Source organism: Chionomys nivalis, chromosome 16, assembly GCF_950005125.1.
Source record: "Chionomys nivalis chromosome 16, mChiNiv1.1, whole genome shotgun sequence".
In the NCBI taxonomy this organism is placed as follows: Eukaryota; Metazoa; Chordata; class Mammalia; order Rodentia; family Cricetidae; genus Chionomys; species Chionomys nivalis.
In genome coordinates this window covers 21828824-21843373 of record NC_080101.1, presented here as the reverse complement: position 1 = coordinate 21843373, position 14550 = coordinate 21828824, and the positions used below count along the sequence as shown (strand labels likewise).

The window sequence follows — 14550 nt, the reverse complement described above, 5'->3', positions numbered from 1 at the left end:
TGAGGGTATCATTTTCCCTTAACACATACTTTCTCTTAATTACTTTGTTTATTGTCAGATTTTATTTCAGTATCTATTAATATATTTATTTGGTGATCAGGGAGAGAGTAGGAACTGAAGTTGAAAGTCATGTAATAGTTCCCTTCAGAATTCAGGAAATGAACGCAAAAAAGATTTCAATGAGAAGTATAGCCCTTCAGTACAAAGGTGTATCAGACAGCAGCTAGGCAAAGTACTGTATAAAAATCCTCTCTCCCAGGAAAATGTAAACTGATCTTGACCAAAGAGAAAAGCCTGATTATAATAAGTTCATCCTTAGCCATTAACAGCATCTAAAAGGTTTGTTTCTAGCATAGATCCAGGCAGTTTTTAGGCAAGAAGAGATCTGTCGCACAAGGTGCCACCTACAAGCTTTGAGGGCAGTGGCATATGGGAGTACTGAAGTTCCTTTTTATTTCATTAAAACCAGCACTATTGTAATGTTCCAACTGGCAAATTCTAATCTGAGAAGGACAACGGAAACATTTGAAAATTCTAATGCAAAGAAGTTGAATGGAAAGTAGTCCCTTCTAAAAAAAAAAAAAAAATACCCAGTTCCTGGAATGTAAATCCAAATTCAAACAGTCTACCAATGTGACTCCCCCGCCCTACCATTTAATCCCTCTTTGTCATGCTTTGTCACAGATTTGATAACACCTCAGCTACTTGTTTGAATTTTCTTTCTGCCTCTTTATTCCCTGGATCTTTATCTGGATACCACTGTAGTGTCATTTGTCAGTGTGCCGTCCTGATATCCTCCAGTGAGTCATGCCTCTGTACGCCTAGAACGTCACTAAGAACCTACTGTGTTTTCCCAGATTGAAAAAAGTCTAGACTCTGAGGTCTGTGCTCCTCACCTGCTCTACTGAGATAAACTGAAAGAGAAGTTTATTCAAGGCCAGGGCTGAAGAAACTGTAGGCTTTGTCTCAAATCTTCATGATACAGAGCATAAGGCTTTGCTTGCTGCCTAAAATGAATGCAGTAAGAAAAGCTGATCCACACCGATGGAAGAGTCTACATCAATGGAAGAGTTATTGAACGCTGACAGCAATTTTCCAGTGACCTCCCTTCCTGGCTCTGTATTCATATAGATCTGATGCCTAACTTCTCAGCATTGTATTGCCTGGTCAACCGTTGGCAAGTAATATAAATGCTCTAGGCTTTATCTGCAAAATAGAAGCCCTTTGCTAAATGATCTAGATCTATAATTAAGGTCAGTTTTGAATTACTTTGATAAATAGATTAGTTTCTAGGGAGGTACTGACAAGTATGGGAGCAAATATTCAAATGTAGATGACACATAATAAGTAAAGGTCACTTTCCTATGCCTCATTTCCAGGACTTCTTAGAAGAACTCCTCTGGGATGAATTCTCTTAATCCTCCGAATCATATGTTTATGTCTTTGTTTCTTTATTCACTTATTGTAACACCATTTGTCTTTATATTATTCAAGAAATTTAGTTAGCCACCTCCTATAATTTAATTATAGGTATGTATTTTTAACTGTGTCTGGTTTCTTCATCATCTAAGACATTACTTCTCAACACGTTTGTGGTAGGCAATATTTCTAATTCCCTCTGCTTTTTCCCTTCCCCACTCATCATATAACCCAACTCCTATCAGGAGAACCCTTCTTTCTGTATCTTCCAAAGTTTCAGTATTCAAATTCTCTTGTGATTGTGATTTCTTTAAACTTTTTTTTTTGAAAATTAGGTCTGAACATTGGCAGCCAAAAGCTAAAATTGTGTGACTATTGTTTATTGCACACCCAGGGAACAAGCGTGACTTGGAGAGGAAAATACAGTTCTGTGTCACGAAGCCTGGGTCCTTGAAGAGGAACGCACCAAGTCATAAAGTGCGTTGAGTCATGTCTTGCACACCACAGAGATGATTCTCTGCGGCAGCTTAGTCCTTTCAAATATCCTCAAACCAGAAGTCTAGACTGGCTGTTCTCACCCATGGCTGCACACTGGGACCACTAAAAGAATTTCTATCTGATCTCTTAGAGTTTCTAGTGTCATTCAGCAAATAGGAAACGTGAGCCATTTGTCTTCAATGACTATCCAGAGCTGAGGATCCTAACTGTCAATCCCAGTCATATCTATCACAGTCAAAGACGGTAAAACGCAGAGCATGTTAACAGGAGTAGAAAGGCGAACAGTACCAACTGAAGGTTTGTACATGCTTTATTTCTTTTTCTGTTGCTGTGCATTCTTCATAAGCAACCCTGGGTAAGTATGTTTATTAAAATGCCCTTCTCCATCCCCCAAGCTCTGAGGAGCTTTCCTCAGCATTTGGAAGACCGGCTTTCCTTGAATGCCTGTTCTTTCTCAGGTGTGTGTTCTGGAACATCAGGACTGGAGGTATTCAGAGACTCTAGTGTGGCCTGCTCACACTCGTGTTTCAACAGCTGACTGAGCTTTTCTTCTATGTCTGTGATTCACATCTATTGTGTTTTAAGCACTTCAATCAAATTTTATCTAGTCCCCAGGGTTGACTGAAGCCTTTTAGCTCTCCAACCTAATACTTAGGAGAACTGGGGCCTGGCTGGTGGGTGACAGGATCTAGTATGTGTAGGCGGCAGTAAAGAGTGACTGGGTGGCAGCAGAACCGGAAGAACCCGTGTGAACGTACTGTCCTTGGGCTGCCTGGCAGTTGGCCTAAAAAACATAAGAGAAGATATTGAATTAAGGAACCCAGCCTTTGACTTGATACTCTCTACTGCTCATTTGAAACCACCTACACTTCTACTTGATTATTTTAACTCTTTGTGATAATGCTGCTGAATATTGCCGTTGGTACCACCTCATTCTATGTTTTATTCCTTGTTATCCTTTGAGGTTCTTGCCCATCGCTTCCCTCCTTCGTGTCTTTCCAAGGCCATTAACAGTCTCTTATAATCGGTGTCCTCTCTTGGTCCTTCTACCTTCAGTGACCCTCATTCCCTAATCTCACTGTTGTCTCAAGCTCCTTTTACTTTATATTAATTCCATCCATCCTGTCCCCTAGTCTTTAAACTCCAGACTCCCTGAGGACAGTGCCCGTGTCTGCTTTGATCACCCCGGCACTTGTCTCATCGAGCATACATGAAACCTGATATGTTCTAGTAGACTAAAAACTCATTTGGTTCTTCTTTCTCCTGAACACCCTTCTGGGTTCTTTTCCCAACAATATTCTTTTTTTTAAATAGAATATATTTTATTTATTTTTTGATAATTTCATACACATAAACAATGCGTATATATGTAACACACATATATGTGACACCTCAACTTCTCTTTCCCACTTCCTCCAGGAATCCCCAACACTTCACCTCTGTACTTCATGTCCTGTCCCTTTTAGTTTTTGTTAGAAACCCACTGAGTCCAATTAGTGCTGCATGCTAAAATTCCTAACAAAATTCTTAAATGGGAACCTTTCTTTGTTGGAACTTTGCTGAGGATCGTGGGTATGCTCCTCAGTGCTAATCTCAGGACCTTTGCTTTTAATTTCTCAGTAGTATGTGAGATCGACTCCTCGGAACTCTTCTACTTGTTCCTAGAATCCTTGGTTCATCCTGCTGTATCATTACCGGTTTCACCATATCCTTTCTTGTTCGTGTTTCCAAATGAAAGACATCTCAAGTTCAGGCCTCGATCCTCTAATCTTCCCTTTGAAGTGCCTTGATTGAGAATGCCTTTCTATCTTCTATAACCAACTGTCTGGCTAGGATAGAAAATTCAAAACCCTTTCTAACCCTAATCTTCCTACTTAGCTGTTATATCATATTTTGAATACCTAATACACTATCTGTAGGGGTGTGCATGGACTGTAGAGAATAATGTTTCTCCAAACAAGACTATTGGGCCCCACATGTCAGCTCCATGAAGAAGATAAAAGTGAGCAGCTTCTTACCAGGGCCCGCTTCATGAAAGCTTCCTGGGTTGCCTTCTTGTTTTCGGCCTTGCCACCCCAGGCGGCCAGTGCACTAGCCTGCAGGGCTCTTCCGTATGAGAAGCTTAGTTTCCAGGGCTTTGGCAGAGGGCAACGGTTGATAGCATTCAGGTTGAGGGTAGCATCCTCCTCACTCATGCCTCCAGACAAAAAGCAGATACCTGGAACAAGAGAAATCATTCTACTAGATTAGTTCCAGCTGGAAGGAAAAAAAGAAGCAATAGACCAAAAAGAAATATAATGTCTTTATCTTCTATTGGATTTGCATGGGACTAGGGCTGAGGCTAGTTAGACTAAGAAGAGAAGGGCTTCAAATAAGGAGGGCAGTGAAATGTTGAGGAAATACACGTGTGAGCTTTTTGATAGACTGAAGATACTTGTCATCAGGCATCACACAGTAGGAGATGAAATATCAGATGCCTGCGAGGAAGAAGATGATCTCGTGTTCCAAGGATACAAACAGGCACCACACAGATACACGTTTGTGGCTCCCTTCCAAAGAACAAGAGCTAAGACTGTCAGGCTGAGGAGAAAGACGGCATTACCAGGAACAGCTGCAGGAACAGTGCGGTGGAGAGCGGTGACGGTGGCCAGGGCCACTTGCTCTGGTGTATACTTCTTGGTGCAGGCATGGCCAGCAGTCACCATGTTTGGTTTTAGGAGGGTGCCCTCTAGGTAAACATGATGATCATTGAGGGCCTTGTAGACAGCAGCCAGGACCTGAAAAGCAAGGAGACCAAATAGGTGAACTTTAGAATAAGTTCTAGAATCACATGAGCCTGGCACTTCTGCATTACAAGGGTGCAAGAGAAAGTTATCTCCATGTGTCTCTTGGTCTCCTTCAGGTCTCCTCTGGGTCATGGATTTGCACACTGTGTCATTGAACCTAACCACATTGGACCATCTCTACCACTAGCTGTTCCTCTGCATGAACTACTGTCATGGCTCTGTTTCTTAGAGAATCCTCATTCTTCCCATCTCCTTGGTCAATGCCATCTGAGACTGCCTCGATTCTGTAGTTTGGGATATCTAAACTATCCTCCACTTTTCTGTGGAATCCTAATGATAATTATAGCATACATTTTAGAAACAGTTCTCTCACATGTTCTTTCAGACTACATCATTATTTTTATAAGTGGAGAAATTCAGGCAAAACCATTGTAGATTTCAAAATTATGTTACTACAAGATCTATACACTAAAATGTGAAGGGCTGATAAGCACCTATTTGCCTTTCCCATGCTATAAAATGATACTAAACTAAAGGCTATTTCTGAAATTCAGCTATGTTTCAGTAAAAGCTTGATCTTAAAGTAAAATTTTTCAACTGGAATAGAGAACTTTCTGTTTCAAACCTACCTTCTCAGAGACATACTGGCAGTGTTCCAAGTCATGGTCTCCATCAGGGATTACTTCTGGCTCAACAATGGGTACCAGCCCGTTCTGAAAAAGAAAATGGAAGGGGCACAAAGATGACGTGATGCTCACTGTGGCCCTCTGCTAGGAAGCAACCAGCAGACGTGGCTGAAAGAAAAGGAAGGTATTAGGGAGAAATGCTATGCAATTTAGTTGAAGGCAGTTGAAAGGAACATGGAGTATCTAGTGAGTATTGTGGCTTAAGCATCGCCACACAACAATGAAGGCAAAGAGAAGCTTTTCTGGCATGGGTTTTTAAAATGTAGACCTTTAATTTTTATGTTATTCTAACTACAGACCATTTTAGCTGAATAAGAAACCAGAGGTCGTCCTTTTAAGTTTAATAGTAAGAGATGCTTTCTAGTACTATTTAAGGAATTCAAGTAGAGTTACCCACAGTTACAAATCAGATTGATCTCTAAGCAGAGATCCTTCAGCACATGTGGTTGGAAATGTTAGCACCCAGTCATCAGCCTATAAGAGGCAAGTTGAATTGAGACTCTGTCCAAGCTACCACTTTGTAGCTAGGGATTTATGATGATCATTGCTTGGGCATTATGGGAGTATAAACAGGCAGAGTCCCTGCCTCTAGAGCAGTGGGTCAACCTGTGGGTCATGACCCCTGTGGGGGTTCATATTCTATATTTACATAACAACTTGTAACAGTAGCAAAATAACAGTTAGGAAGTATCAGTGAAATAATTTTATGGTTGGGGATCACCACAACCTGAGGAACTGTATTAAAGGGTCACAGCACTAAGAAGGCCAAGTGCCACTGCTCTAGAGCCTGATTATTTTTAAGATTTGGCTTCTGGACCAATAGCAGAGGGCAACCATAGAGGGCATTGTTCCTGAAGTCATAGTTTAATAGGACTCCTCCTGGCTTGTGGAACCAGAGTTCCTCCTATACATGTGACTATGGTTAGAGTAATAAAATATGACATGTACACTATACTAATATATTTATCTCTTACGAAGGGAAGAAGAGCGATTTGGGTTGATTATAATGAAATAGGAAGTGCGGCTCTGAAGAAAGGAAGAATCAGCCCAGTTTTCAGCTCAGGTGAGAGGAGGGCACCTGCTGGCAGATGCTGGCATAGCGAGCCAGAGCATTGGCATTTTCTTGGATAGCAAGGCTGGATGGACACTGGTCAGCAATCCTCAGCACAGCACGCCACTTCCCAAAGTCAACACCATCTTTCTTGTACTGAGCACAGCGTTCAGAGAGGCCATCAAGCCCTGCAAGTCACAAAAGGGAACAACAAAAAAAGGCTTTGTACCCTGTACCTGGTTTGCGAGGCTCCTGAAAAAGTGAAGGAATGGTTTATCTTTGAGAACTGAGACTACCCAAGCAAATAAACATTGCCCAGAATATGGAGCCAGAAGGCCTAGATTTAATAACCTCGGTTTTGATATACATATTTGATAAACTCTAAGAAAAACCTAGGGCACTCATAGTCAGAAACAATCCTCATAAATGTAGAAATTGATGCTGGTGGTGTTTAAATGTTTTGACCATAAATTTTGAACATGTAAAAAGTGACGGCTGAGATTCAAATTCTGCTGAGCTAACCTGATGGTGCGGCTAACTTCTTCAACAGTGAATGACTTTCACAAAAATCTGTATAGCATATTGTGGAACAAGAATCCAAACTGGCCCCCAAACCAGAGGCCTTTCCTCTCTACTGCTTCTGGAATTTTCTGTAAAAATCATGGTTCCAGGTGCAATATGTCAGCTCTAGGCAACATACTGAGGTGAACACTATGCGTCCATTGTCTAACGTAGTCCCTCTAACTATTCTGCAAAGTGGGTACTGCCACCCATTTAGTTGGGCCAGAACTAAAGACTGGCCCAAGGCCACATAGTTATTAAGTAGCAGTGGGAATGATGTGTTGGAGATGCAGCTCAGGGGTTGGGTGCTTGCCCTGCATGTGTGAGGTCTTGGGTTCAATATTCCGTACCACACAAAGCTGGACATTCTAGCTTATTCCCATAATGCAGCACTCTGTAGACCGAGATAGGAGTGGTGGTGGTGGTGATGTGAGTTCCAGGTTACTCTGGACTATAGAGCGAGACTCTTATCACAAAAACCAAAAACAAGATTGACCACATGGTTCAGTTAAATAAAGATGCTTGCTGCCAATGGTGGCCTGAGTTTGAGCACCAGAACTTATATACTGGAAGAGAAGAACTAATTCCCCTAAGTTTTGTTCTGACCTCCACACATACAGTATGGTACAGGTACTTGTGTACACATGCACACACACTCACTACACAATAAAAAAAGAAAAAAGTTATTAGGGTTATAAGGTTATAATTTAGTTGTGGAGTGATTGCCTAGTAAACTTAAGGTCCCAGATTCAAACTGTAGTGGGTGCAGGGGAGAAGGGAAGAAAGAAAGAAAAGAAGGAAGAATGGAAAGGAGGAAGGGAGGAAAGGAGGAAGGAGAGGAGGAAGTGAGGGAGAGAAAAAAAGGGAGGAAGGAAGGGAGGGAGGAAAGAAGGCAGCTTGGACTGGTTATATAGCTCAGTGGCAGAGCTTTGGCCTAGTGATATTTGAAAACCCCTGGGTTCCATCTCCAGCACCAGGGAGTGTTGGGGTAAGGGAAAAAAACAAGAGAACAGTCATGCAGGGTATTCACTGGCATTAGGTCTAATAGTCACATGTCTTCCCTTTTCTTCCTTCCCTTGTCTTCAGTTCTAGCCCACATGACATTCTTTGTCTCACCAGTACGCAAGCGTCTTACCTTGAATGGTGGTTTCTTTGTTTGTTCCTGCCAGGGGAGCACCTCCTTGGTCCAGCTGTGGATAAGAACAGTGAACAGGTTGGCACAGGTTGGCAAATGTCAAACAGGACTGAGACAGCAAAGCTCCTGGTGCCCTTCTCATCTTTCACAAGCAAGCAAATCAGGAAGGCATATGAGTCGTTAGAGGGCAGAGTTCAGCTCACAGCAGAAGGGCTCTAACATGCTGGGAACACGGTATCAGTTCTGACATTTATTGAGCATCTGCTCCTCTAGGCACTGTGTTCAGATAGGGGGTAAAGAGATTAAGGATGCTACTCCGCTCAAAGTAACAGAGAGCAGGTAGCCTGTGTGGGAACAAGTTACAGCACCCCAGGGGCGTCGGTTTCATTCCTGCTCTGTAAAATAAGGACAGGAACTAAATTCCTTAGAATTTTGTCTGGAGGATTAAGTAGTGCTTGCAGTTGTGTGCACTCAATGAATGCTGCTTATCACTGGAGAACAGGCGCTTTAATACAAATAACTGCTCTTGACTGAAAAGCTACAGGACAAGATCTGCTTTTTAAAAAACTTTGTTTCATCCTTATATCAGGCACAAAGTGGGTACTGATAGTCTCAAGAAATGAGGAAATAGGGATGCAGAGACACCAATTTCCTGAAGAGAGCCCTGGAACAGCAGTCTGGGAGAGGATGTAGTCTCCCTCAGGGAAGGAGAATGGGAAAGGGTTGAGATCAGGCCGTGTGCTGCCCGGGAGTGTGCATAGGGGAAAGCAGGGTGAAACAGGGATGAGAATATTCACCTTGATGCCCACCACAATCCCCTTCTCCTTGAGGATGTTTCTGAACAGCTTGCCCTGGCTGTCCTTCTGGTAAAGCGTCTCGTGGAAAAGGATCACTCCCCCGATGCTCTGGTTGATGGAATTGTCAACAGAAAAGAGGATTTCTCGGAACTGCCTGCGGTTCTCTTCGGTGTTTTCCACCTTTATCCTCTGTAGGCGGTTTCCCATGGTGCCTAGAGATGTACCAAATGCAGCATGAGGAGGAAGAAGCCAGTGCTGTCCGATTGTCTCTCCCATGCTCAATATTCCTCATCAGGCTGAAAAGCAGCAAGGATCCCTTCTCCTTCCTTTTGAACCCATATCTTCAAAGTTACTGCCTGGATTTTGGTCTTCAAAGAAGGACACACTAGTTGCTCTAAGACTAATGAGAAATTCACAGGCTACCACGCAGGGTCTGGTGGATATGCAAGATCTTTGGGACATGGAAGGCCCTTTAGCCCTCTCCTTTCCAGTTCTACATCTCATTGGATATCTATGCAATGGAAGGAGGGATGGGACAAGCTCTTAACTTTAGCTTTTATTATTTTAGGGGAGACTATGCAAGATTGTTCTAGCTCTGCCCTGTGCCATCCTGTGATTTCCTCAGGCACAAACCCTGCTCTAGTCCGGGTTACTCCCTCACTAGGCTGGCTTAGTCGAAACAGACTTCCCATTAGTAGCAAGTTCAAGCTGGGGTAAGGCAGATATCACTACCCAGTTCTGTGTTGCAAGCCAAATCTATCTTATTTTCTGTTTCCCTTCAGGGCAGTTCTCAATACCTTCTCCATGATGTACAGTTATAAAGAATTGATGGCTACTGACTTCTCCTTGGCTATTGAGTTTCTGACTTCCTACAGACTAATTCCTAATATGGAGGGCTTGAGTTTCTTCCATTGGTAATCTAGAATCTTCTTATTAAAACTCTAGGGCTCTAAAGATCTATGCTCACCGACTATGAGTACATAAACCTTTACTTCCTCTGAGAGGAAGAACAGTGATTATCATGTTGCCTGTTCTGGGTGTAGAAGCACGGGTATGCTGTCACGTGGTATGACTTTCTTACACTCACCTACAGATTCATCCGCAGCCAGGATGCCCTTCCCATTGGCAACAATACGCTGGGCAATGTCTGAGAGCTCCTTCTTCTGCTCTGTGGTGAGGGCTGGAAATCGGTGGGCCATGGTTACAGGTCTAGAAAAGAAGATAGGACAACTGTTCACAGAACTGTGGGTGTTTCCAATGAATTAGTGATCAGAATGGTTAAAATGTGCAGATATTCTATGTGGGTTCCATTGACACTTCTGGTTCATTTCCAATGAGCCCTGATGGGTCCCCTTTGCCTGAGTAGGTGTAGTCATTCACAATGGATGAGTATAAGATGTCAGATGTTCAAGATGAAGGAAAGATTACTTGTGTTACACCACTGAGAAAACTTCCCAAGAGCCTCTGGACTAGAGGTTCTGGCTTTTGCTGAAGTCCCATGGTGGTCCTTGCTACAGCCGATCCTAGCTTCACTGCTAAGCACAGAGAGATAGCTCTACATACCACGTAGCCTTCTCAGGAGTAGGCCAAGCTCCAAACTGCAAAAAGCCTAACTTATAACCCAGCTTGATCTTTTAGCCATTCTTCCCAGTCTCTGACACCTTTGGGGGAAGCTCTTGGGACTCTGACCCTTGGTATAAGGAATCAATGCTTGCTAAACTAATTCATAAGAAGGTGTAACTGCCAGTCTCGCTGTTGCTATCTTCAGATTGGCAAAGGCCAACCAGAGTGGTACAAAAGGTACAAAAATCCCCTTCTCAGTTTAGGTATTGGCACAAATAAGACGACAGTTACCAAAAACATGCCTTAATAAAACAAAGGGAAAACTGACCCAATAATAATAACACATTATTTTCTATTGTCAAGCCTGCTGCCAATTGCTTGGTATGCATTGACCATGCAATTTATTCCTCACACTAATGCTGGAGAGCAGTTCAAGTCTGTTTCTCTCTATGGTGTTTTGAATGAGAATGGCCCCCATAGGCTCATATATTTGAGTACTCAGGCCTCAGTTGTTGGAATTATTTAGGAAAGATTAGGATGTGTGGCATTGTTGGAGATGTCTCACTGGGGGCTGGCTTTGGGGCTTCAAAAGCCCTTGTCACTCCCAGTTAGTTCTCTCTGCCTCATGGTTGTGTCTCAAGATGTGAGCTCTCCGGTACTGATGGAGAATCATGTTTGCCTGCCAGCTGCCATACTCCTTGCTGTGATAGTCATGGACTCTAAACTCTCTGGAACTGTGAGCCCCAGATTCAATGTTTTCTTTTATAAATTGCTTTGGTTATGAAGCTTTGTCATGACAATAGATAAGTTGCTAAAACACTTCCTATCATTAGATTAGGAAGGAGTAGATGGTAATCTAATTTATTTGTTGTAATAATGTACAAATTTAGGGTGAAGGTTGGTGCTCCTCTTTATTCAAAGGGGAGCGTAGGTTTGGTGGAAGGAACTGATCAGAGACGATTCCTAAAGCCCTAATGACAGCCTAGTGTAGCTTGGGCTAAGAGTTAGCCCACCATGACATTGCCAGTTCACAAACATCTGACAGTCACATGGAGATTTGCTGCCAGGTCATTAGAGAGAGTTTTCTCAAGGACCAGCTCTGCCTCCCTAGTTAGAACTGTGGGCAGGTCATCAAAAGTTCCTGGGTTTTATTTTAATATTAATTAACTGACACTAATATCCGCTCTGGTTGTCTGACTATAGGTGACTCATATGCAACCTCTGAGAACTGTGGTTGCTCAAAATGTAACTTGCTAACTGTATGATAAATATGAAGACAATTTTTCTGTTTTGTGGTGTATATGTGTGTGTTCGTGTGTGGCGTGCATGCGTGTGTGTGCGTGTACTTGGTGTATGTGTGTATGGTGGTATGAAGATATTTATAGATAATAGGAAAACAGAAGAAATTTGTGTTTTTTTTTTAACGTTTGAAAGAAAAGTATTCATCCAAAAGGCACTCCTGTTTCTCTTACTGTCAGGCTATTGTCTCTGTTCCGAGTCTGCTTACTCAACAAATATTACGGGGGAAAGTCAAGTCCACCTCATCCTGTTTACAGCAAGTTAAACTTCTACAAAGAGACTAAAGGTCTGTACCACATCAGCACAAATTTTGCCCCCCAGTTAATCATAAAACGGTTACTGGTCAATGTTCACAACCAGGAGACAGAATGCCAGCCCAGAGTAGATAAAGACAGATAAAGAATTTTATACCCCCAACTTCTGATTTCTGAGATTCCAAATAGTTTTATTTTTAAAAGTGTAATAGGAAATAATTTACCTTAATTATTAGGTAAAAAATCCCAGAAAAATATACAATGCATACTACTGCCCTATTTTAAAAACAACAAAAGAAATGATAGCAATATACTATTTGTTAGTCTTTCTAAACAGAGTAACTCTACGTTACCTCTGCAGAGTGGGGAGACCTTGTATTTTGTTGCATTCATTCTTTGCAATGTTTGTTTGAGTGCGTGAGTGTGTGTGTGCGCGCGTGCATGTGTGTGTCTGTGTGTGCATGTTAAACAGCTACATATATAAAGCATGGGGAAGGCAGTGTATATTAACATACATGAGGAGACAGTCAGAATTGAGGCAGAGCTCAGTTGGCCTCAGAAATATTTCTATCAAACCTACCATCTTAAAGATGAGGAACCTGAGGCCCAAAAGACCTAAGTTAGGTTCTGCGACTGTGAGTCACATCTTAACGGCTTCTGACTTAGAACCCTATTTATAGTCTTTCTGCAAAAGGGTGGATTGAATCTTGAAGTGTGGTTCTTTCTGCCTTCCTTGAAGAGGTTCCGAAGTCAGTCATTTGTAAGGTATGGATATTTAACTCATGGAGAAACGTAAGAGCAGAGTCCATTGGTTTTTCTATGCTCGGGGCAACCACACGGGGAGGCTGTACTTCATGGGAAGTCTGTGATTACTAAGCTGTGTCCACAGCACACACATGTATGGGAGCATGAAGGTAGCTTTGTTACCCACCCTGTTGCCACAGAGACACACATGACAGGATGGCTTAGGGCTACCTTTGCCTGAGTTCTGGTGCTCTTTCCCCCAATCTGAGACCTAAACCACAGGGATTGTTAGGTTCTTAGCAGCCACACTCCATTTCCTATCCTATCCCCTCAAATTCTAGCCTGGACCTGTGTGCTCCCCACATACACGTCACCTAAAGTAGCAATACTACAGCAGCAGAGTCAAGCTGATCTCTGGAGTCTGACGTAATTGCTTGAAGAGGGGTTTATAAAAAAGATAACATATTCTCACAGTGCGACTGTTTCTAAGATAGTAGAGAAAGTATATCAGGGTAAGTCAGCAGGATTTCATTCCTAGTGTCTGAAGCTGTATGTCTCTCACAGGGTCTACTGAGGATTCTCAGTTGACAAAGCCACTCTTACACGATTCTTTGCCTTCCACTTCATTTTACCTTTCATCATCAAGTAGAAAATGATAGGGAAACATCGTGTGTTGGAAGGCTGTGGGATTCATAATTGAAGATGATCACTCTGAAGTGTCTAGCCCAGGAGAAGACAAAGGGCAAAGGCCCCAAGGGTCCATTTGTGGGATGAAAACCTCCATCACTAGTACCAGTAGGTGTGGGAGAAGAACCCAGAAAATGACACGAGGCAGTAGACACAGACACAGAATGTCACAACAAGTAGTTGTTAGGAAAAGAGAATAGAATCAGAGGAATCTAACCTGATTAGAATTCTACAAATAAAACTGTTTACAGTATTTTTTTTTCAACGCAAAAGACTTAGAGGTGCGTCACATGGGCAGGCAGTAACTGGCCATTCATCTGGAACATTTTTGTCACCTTCAGGAAAGGTATGAATGAGTATTTGCACAGAGAGAGAGAGAGAGAGAGAGAGAGAGAGAGAGAGAGAGAGAGAGAGAGAGAGAGAGAGAGAAATAGTAAATGCAGCAGATCCATCAAGGTTTTAGACACCCCCAGGCAAACACAGTGCTATTATTAACGCAGCTTGCTGGTCCAACCAAGGTATTGAGAGGAAGTCCTTTTACTTACACAGTGAAACAGAAGAGTCCTCTGAGACAGCAGAAGCTGGTGAGGTGGCAGCTGCCAGATCAGATGGATCTGCTCAGGGAGCACTGGTTTTTATAGCCCTCTCAGCAAAGCCTGTTGGATTGTTTTTAACTTTTGCCCTCCCCCTCTTACCACGCCCCAGTAGGGAGGTGTTTATTCAATAGCGCTGATTGGCCCATGAACAGCCAATCTTTGTAACCAGGCTCCCAGACTCCTCACCTCAAGCTCATACAATGTCAGAGCTATGAGGGAGTCTTTAGATTACACAGTTCCCACTCCAGGCCTGACAGTGTACAGGTGAGGAGATTGAAACTCTGTGGATTGTGGAACTTGCCCCAGACCACACAAGGAGGGGTAGACTGAGTGCTGGGCCAGTCGAGAAGGGTGTAATAGGATGCTGGGGGAGAAAAGATGGCAGAGATCTTAGCATTTCACTGATCTGCTGTCAAAATGCGTCCATTGATATAAAATGGTGTGGATGTTTAGAAGAGTAGCCAACAACTACCC

General features: G+C 42.7%; 1 protein-coding gene across 5 annotated transcripts in view; it reads right to left on the bottom strand.

Annotated features, from left to right (window-relative positions):
* Positions 1-2231: 2231 nt before the first annotated feature.
* The window catches only part of Aldob (aldolase, fructose-bisphosphate B), a 58228-nt gene continuing 45909 nt past the window's right edge, over positions 2232-14550 (bottom strand). For 4 of the 5 annotated variants that reach the window (XM_057790789.1, XM_057790791.1, XM_057790788.1 and 1 more), the window contains 8 exons: positions 10021-10142; positions 8934-9145; positions 8137-8191; positions 6468-6628; positions 5333-5416; positions 4520-4694; positions 3936-4135; positions 2232-2701 (listed from right to left, as the gene is read on the bottom strand). In XM_057790789.1, coding sequence (XP_057646772.1) covers positions 2606-2701; positions 3936-4135; positions 4520-4694; positions 5333-5416; positions 6468-6628; positions 8137-8191; positions 8934-9145; positions 10021-10132 — 1095 coding nt within the window. In that variant the 5' untranslated portion in view covers positions 10133-10142 and the 3' untranslated portion in view covers positions 2232-2605. Of the gene's footprint in view, positions 2702-3935; positions 4136-4519; positions 4695-5332; positions 5417-6467; positions 6629-8136; positions 8192-8933; positions 9146-10020; positions 10143-14025; positions 14118-14550 lie in introns of those variants that run through there. The other variant, XM_057790790.1, reaches the window with a different exon arrangement.